Genomic DNA, 7,500 nt, shown 5'->3' with positions numbered 1-7,500 from the left:
TAATGTTCTCTCCATCATCACTGCACTTCTGATATAAATAAATAACTCTGTAAAGACCTGACACCTCTGAGGCAAAACGCTGACTTTGTTTTCCTTTTAAACCTGATCTCATCACTTCGACCCAGCACCACGGGTCCCGACGTCATTCGCTTTCATGTGAACGAGGGGAGAGATTTAGATTTTCACTCCTCCTGTAATCTGGACCCTGATCTACACGAGCAGAAGGTTGGGTTTTGTTATGAAAAACATTTGAAATGTCAGAAAGCGGTAGAGATTTGTATCTATCAGGATGCTCTTTCCATGTGAAAGGCTGTCTGTCTGCTCTTTGCTCCTATTAACCTTATCCTCTTTCCCAAAGAAAATTTAGAAATCCTAATTTTTCAGTCAGAGTATTGGGCTAGCAGTTTGTTTGTTTGTTTGTTTGTTTGATTTTTACAATACAATAAAGCCATAGTGTTGGGCTAATGTTTGTTAATTTGTTAAGGATTACCAGAAACAATACCGTTGTGCTAATTTTTGCTTGTTTGTTTCAGCCATACAATAAAGTCAGAGTGTTTGTTTGTTTGTTTCACTCTTACAATATAGTCATGTTTGTTTGTTTGTTTGTTTAATAATACCAGAAAGTCAGATTATTGGGCTAGCACTTGTTTGTTTGTTTCAAATTTACAATAAAGTCATAGTCTTGGTTTAATATATTTATTTGTTTGTTTGTTTGCTTGTTCAGTCTAACCAGAAAGTTGTAGTGTTGGGCTAGAATTTGTTTGTTTGTTTGTTTGTTTCAGCCATACAGTAAAGTCAGAGTGTTGGGTTTACGTTCATTTGTTTGTTTTACTCTTACAATATAGTCATAGTGTTGGGTTAATGTTTTTTGTTTGTTTGTTTGTTTGTTTAGTATTACTAGAAAGTCAGAGTACTGGGCTAGCACTTGTTTGTTTGTTTGTTTGTTTCAAATTTACAATAAAGTCATAGTGTTGGGATAATATATTTGTTTGTTTGTTTGCTTGTCCAGTTTAACCAGAAAGTCATAGTGTTGGGCTAGAAATTGTTTGTTTGTTTGTTTCAGTTTTACAATAAAGTCATAGTGTTGGGCTAATGTATTTGTTTGTTTGTTTGTTTGCTTGTTCAGACTAACCAGAAAGTGAAAGTGTTGGGCTAGAATTTGTTTGTTTGTTTGTTTCAGTTTTACAATAAAGTCAGAGTGTTGGCTAATGTTTGCTTGTTTGTTGTTTGCTTGTTTGTTTGTTTGTTCACTCATACCAGAAAGTCATCATGTTGAGCTAACGTTAGCTCAGGTGTTTGTTTTTTCCTACCTCCTCCTGTATTATATAATTGTTTATATACAGTTTGGCGTATGATGAAGCTTACAGTCTGATCCCTTTCTAGGCGAATGTTCTAACATTTATGATAAACGTGTTTTTCTCGAGCCGCTGCAGAACAGCGTCTCAGCGGTTCAAAACAGCGTCTTATAGCGGACGAGTCGGAAGCTGAAGTGTGTGTTGGTTCTAAAGTGTTTATTCGAGTACAACATCAGTGACTGTGGTATTTAACTGAGGCTTGAACACTAACTCTCTGAACACTAACATGTATGTCGCTGTATAACTCCAGATTGGACACAGATGTCTGATCCGAGTCAGCGTCTCTAATCGTATTTAACAAAATTCCCTAAGGAATGTTTAATAAAAACTCTAATAGATCTTTTAAACAATGACTTGAACAAATTAATCCACAAAACGCTGAAGCTATGATTTAGACACATTTTTTTAAACACAGATCCTAAGCAGAAAACATCGGGTGTCTATTGAGAGCTGAATATTTTCACACGTTTCACACGTGCGTGTCTATATAAATGTTCTTGTGTATTGGTTCTCCACAGGGGGTGGTCCTGTTCTTCCAGCCCAGTGTGTTTCGCTGCATCCTGCTCAGATGGGTGCGCATGCTCGGCTTCGCCACCGTGTATGGAACCATCACGCTCAAATTATACAGGTACCTGGCTACATGCAGGGTTGTCTTTTTACTTCCTGATGTCTGGAGGGATGATTTTTGTGAAGCCATGGGAGTATGGTGTTGCACTACCAGGACCACCAATTTGTGTGTTTTTATTGTGTCCATGTTGATGATTGAGTGTCTTTGTCATGTGTGTGGTGCTGCATAGCCTCAGACCAGTCAGGGTGTCCATGCTGACCCCTGTGCACCACTGAAAGAGCCAACAATCATCAGAATGCAGCAAAAGGGGAACCAACACAATATTAGGCAGGTGGTCATAATGTTATGCCTGATCAGTGTATATACTCTTTTATAAACATTTTGTGTATGTGAAGCTCTCAGAATACGAATATAGCAGCGCTAACATATTTGAACGAGTATATTAGTACAAGCGTGTGAATTCTAGCTACGCTTCTGTCCCACGTCGGTTTTTCTAACGTCAGAAAGCAAGCACACATCAGTGATGTCGTCTTGTTTAATTGCTTGTTTTGACTCACCTTGACCTGAGCATCTCATTTCCTTCATTTAATAGCAGGAGCTTAGCATGGAGATTAATTATAATCAGACCGAGGCTTTGAATCAACACCGCACCTCACCGAGCTATAGGGTTTTAATCTCTGTCCTGAGGAGAGACGAGGCGGAAGGTACACACCTACACACACCTACACACACACAAGGACACACACGCTTACATGTACGCATGCACGAAGGCACGCTTTCACACCCCCACGAGCGACGGGTGACTCACCAGCATTTCACGGTCAGCTGTGTTAGTAAATGTCAGAAGTCTGCCATGGGCTCTGCCATTTCAGAGCGATCTGTCGCAGGACGATAGCTGGGGAGGAGAAACAAATGTCATCAGACAGATTGGCTAGAGCAGGACCAGGCCAAAGAAGCATCAAAGACGGAAAAAAAACAACAACAATGTGATACGAATCAATCGTGTTGGCGTAGGAAGACGATCAGAAATAATGGAGAGTGGATGGGGGAATTAAGTGGAGAAGAGTTTAACATTAAAGATAATAAATAAGAAATGAATAGAAATGAGAAGAAATATGAATAGAATGAAATAGAATGCTGAAGTGAACCGTGTAAATCAGGAAGGTGGAAATGTTTGGCTCATGGAATGATAAAAATTTTCATCTGGCCTATTGTCACGTTTTGGAGGTCGCAGCAACTCAGACCCATGTGCAGGATTAAAACCAAGCCACTGTTGTTATTTAAATAAAAATACCATGACATGACACATGAAACGGCACAACTACTTGGAAACTTACGGTGGCAGAGAAGTGTAACACACAATAACAAATCCGGAAACACGAGGACAGATCCGGAAACACGAGGAGAGATCCAACAACACGAATATTTCTTTAATATTCTCTAATCTTGGTGTGGGAAAGTCATTTTTAAATAGGTATTTATTTTAAGAAAAGAAAAAAAAACACATTAAGTTTTAGAACAGCTTCTATTATTTTATAATTTAGTAAGGAAAACTGAAATAAGTTAGTCGGTGCTTGGACTGTATTACCCATCAGCCCCTGTATAGCACATGACCGATCCATGGAGGCTCCACCTCTCCCACCTTACAGGACGTACAGGATCTGCTGCTCTTGGTGGTCATCTTGGTTCCAGATAAAAGTTCCAGACCAAGTACACCTCTCCGTAACCATGTTAGTAGTGTAAAAATAGTTCAGGGATGGTTTGAGGAACAGGAAGTCAACTCAACCACCGAATTCCCCAGATCTTTGATCAAGTGTCTGTGGGATGTACTGGACAAACAAGTCCGATCTATGGAGGCTCCACCTCTCCCACCTTACAGGACAAACAGGATCTGTTGCTCTTGGTGGTCGTCTTGGTGTCAAATACCACAGCACACCTTCAGAGGTCGTGTGGAGTCCATGCCTTGTCGAGTCAGAGCTTTATTAGTGGGGAAAGGAAGCTAGACAATATTAGGCAGGTGATTTTAATGTTATGCCTATATTGTTTTATTTTTGGCTGTTTTTTTTGGTATCAGTTTTAGGATTTATAAGCCAGATTTATTTATTTATTTATTTATTTATTTATTTATTTATTTAAAATATGTCTTGCTTAATAAGCATGGCACCTTTCTTGAAGTCTTTAATCTAAGGCCCTTAAAGTCATCGCCCTCCAAAACTGCTGTCAGCTAATTATCTTGGACATAAAAGTAGAAAAGAGTTGCTCATCAAGAATGAAAAGAGTCTTAACAAATGAGCTGCAACCTACCTGGGAAATCAGCGGGAAAACAATTTCTAAAAATATTTCTATATGTCATGGCTATAACAAATTGGCACTGCACTTCATTACCTATCAGCCCCTTTGTCAGGAACCACTGGGACAGTTCCCTGCCAGACCACTGGAGGGAGTGCTGGCAGGTGAATCGCTGGAGTGTTTTTTCCCATCTACTTTGTGCCACTAATTAGCCCTAATGTTCTGCCCAATATGTAGGAACCCCTTTGTCGGTCATTGTTTGTTGTTTATTTGTATAAGTCCAGGCTTGGTAATGTCCTGGTGACCATGCTTGTGTCATGTTCCTGCAACCATGTTTAGTTTGCCCCATGTCTTGTGTTTAGTTACGTTTGTTTTGTTATTAAAACAGTGCTTTATTTCAATCCCGCATGTGGGTCTGGCTCCATGGCGTGCGGGCGCACAAGGTGACCACGGAGCTCGGGGTTTAAGCCCCATTTCGGGTGGGGGCGACTGGACATTACACCCTGCATGTCACATGACCTGGTTAGATGTTTCACATTTATTCAGCATTAGTTTAAATTCAGGTTTTCGCAGGAAGTTGGTCCAGTTTTTACGAGTTGAGAAGTCGTAATTATGATGTCAGGAGCGTTCGGGTGTCTTTGCTCGGAGCAAATGCACATGAGGTGTGTTTTATTTAATCAAGTTAAGAAGGTGCTGTAAACTTTATCATTACAATTACATCATCAGTGTACAATGTGTAATACTGTTTTAACAAAATAAATGAAATTAGATTGAGTTCTGATTCAACAAATTAAACAACCGTTAACTACAGAAGCTGCATCCATTGATTCCACCTTGTTTTCTCACCGACACGACTACATCTCGGAAACTCTGCTCTCAGAGAAAATCCAGAGTTTCCTTGCTTATAATGATGACTATGTTGTGGAGTTTATGTGCGCTCATCTCATAAATATGATTTTCTCACAGTCCTAGTCCCTTTAAACCTCGTTGTTTGCCTTTTGTCAATGTTGGATCTTGTTTGTCGCTTTGTCTTGTATTTGTTTTAACTATTTTGGTTTGTGCTTGTTTCTTGACCCAGTAACAAATCTCCTGCCTCCTGACGAGCAGCTCTGCTCTTCTCCTGCTCGCAGTTAAAGTTGATATTATCCCTTAATTCCATTTTAATGTCAGCGGGATATAAAAAGTAATCGGCGCTCCGTGTTCCACGTTCAGTTCGTTAAGACCGGAGTGTACTTTAGAGAAGATTCACGGCCTTGTTAAAGCGTGTAGAGGACGGCTCTGCTGCGACCGTGGGGCAGAAAAACAAATAACACCAGGCACTTAGGTCAAATGGGCACAATTTATTAGGTTTTATCGAATGGTCGAGACAGCAGAGGCAGAAGATGAATGTAGAGAGACTCGTCCAGCGGGACACGAAGTCTGAAGCTTGGAGCCAGACCACGAAAAGGAGAAAAGCCCTTGAGGAACGAGAGATGAGAAATGAAAGGCAGATAGATAGCTAAATTAAAGAGAGAGAGAGAGAGAGGCTGGGAATAATGCTTCAGAGATAATGAGGTCTTTGTCCTCTGTATGTAAAGATGAGAGATGAACATACGACTCTGAGGAAGAAGGCGTCAGGTAGAAGTGTCACATAAGGCTAATGGAATTCTTAATTAAGCTAGCTGAGATGAACAGCTACACTGCGCTAATCATGAATGAAGCATGATGTCCAGACCAAGGTGAGAATTCACACATAGCCGAGTTTTTTTTGTCTTTTGATAGAGCCTGGTTAAGCCAGTGTGGAGGACAGGTTATAAGCATGACTGAGAGTGAGGACGCTAATGTGGACATCCTGACGCACGCTAAGTGACTCCGGGTTTAAAGTGATTCATCCATAACATTAAAACCACAGACAGGTGACATGGATAACACTGATTATCATGTTCTGCTGGGAATCCTTGGGTGTGGATGTTACTTTGAAACCTATCACCTACCTAAACATTGCTGCAGACCAAGTACACCTCTCCATGGCAACGTTAAAAGTAGTATAAAAATAGTTCAGAAATTGTTTGAGGAACATGATGTCGACTGAACCACCGAATTCCCCAGATCTCAATCCGATCAAGTGTCTGTGGGATGAACACTGGACAATCAAGTCCGATCCATTAATTTACAGGACTTATAAGATCTGCTGTTTTTGGTGGTCTTCTTGGTTCCAGGTACCATTGCACACCTTCAGAGGTCTTGTGGAGTCCATGCCTCGACGTGTCAGAGCTTTATTAGTGGGGAAGGGGCACTAGACAATATTAGGCAGGTGATTTTAATGTTATGGCTTATTGGTGTAATTAGATAAATGTTGGAGAAGTCCTTCATTACACAAGAAGCAAGAAGGCATACCTCAAGGGTATATTTTATGCACTATATTGTTTTTTTTTTTTGGTATCAATTTTAGGATTTATAAGTCGGATTTATTCATTTATTTGTTTGTTTATTTATTTATTTAAAATATATATCCTGCTTAATAAGCATTGGACATTTCCTGAAGTCCTATATCTAAGGCCCTCCCACAGTCCAAAAACAGTCTGATTGGTAATTCTAAATTGCCTGTGAGTGTGTGTGGTTGTCTGTCTATATGTGGTACTGTTATGGACCTGTCCAGGGTGTACCCTTGCCTTTCACCCAATGTGGGATAGGCTCCAGCAGATCCCTGTGACCCTAATTAGGAATAAAGTGGGTATAGACAATGAATGAATGGCAGAATTTACACTGGACTACATTACCCACCAGCCCCTGCATGTCACATGATGTGTCTTACGCACATCCACACCTGTTCAGCACTCCTACTTACTCAACACTGCCCTGGCACTTGCCTCTATGCCTCCCTAACATCATATTTATACCCCAGCCTTGTTGAATGCTTGAATCTGATTAGTCAGAAGACATGCATTATGACCCTTAGCCGAAAAACGTAGGAGTTTTCACTTTATCTTTATTTGTGGAAGTCGTTGAATAGAAACCATAATGTTTTGCCCACTAGAGAGAAGAAAAGTATCTATACTAAAGAAAGCAATGCTGTACATTACCTGGGGTTATTTCAGGTTATAACATCCGTAGTATGTAAAAGAACGTATAAACTCCTCTCTCTTGAACACACACAGTATAATCAGACACGCTCTCGGTTTTCCTCCAGGGTTCTGAAGGTGTTCCTGTCTCGCACGGCTCAGCGGATCCCGTACATGACCAGCTGGAAGGTCCTGTGCCTCCTGTGCATCATTCTCCTGATTGTTCTCTGGTTCCTGGTGGCATGGA

The 7,500-nt window shown here is 40.5% G+C and overlaps 1 protein-coding gene across 2 annotated transcripts in view; it reads left to right on the top strand.

Annotated features, from left to right (window-relative positions):
- The window catches only part of gpr158a (G protein-coupled receptor 158a), a 130,163-nt gene that overhangs the window by 104,938 nt on the left and 17,725 nt on the right, over positions 1 to 7,500 (top strand). For both annotated transcript variants that reach the window (XM_058403868.1, XM_058404627.1), the window contains exons 6-7: positions 1,874 to 1,983; positions 7,382 to 7,500. The exon at positions 7,382 to 7,500 is cut by the window's right edge and continues 120 nt beyond it. In XM_058403868.1, the coding sequence (XP_058259851.1) occupies positions 1,874 to 1,983; positions 7,382 to 7,500 (229 nt within the window). The remainder of the gene's footprint in view (positions 1 to 1,873; positions 1,984 to 7,381) is intronic.

The sequence above is a fragment of the Hemibagrus wyckioides genome, linkage group LG01, assembly GCF_019097595.1.
Source record: "Hemibagrus wyckioides isolate EC202008001 linkage group LG01, SWU_Hwy_1.0, whole genome shotgun sequence".
Classification (NCBI taxonomy): Eukaryota; Metazoa; Chordata; class Actinopteri; order Siluriformes; family Bagridae; genus Hemibagrus; species Hemibagrus wyckioides.
Note: the sequence above shows the minus strand (reverse complement) of the source record. Positions and strands in the feature narration are given on the sequence as shown.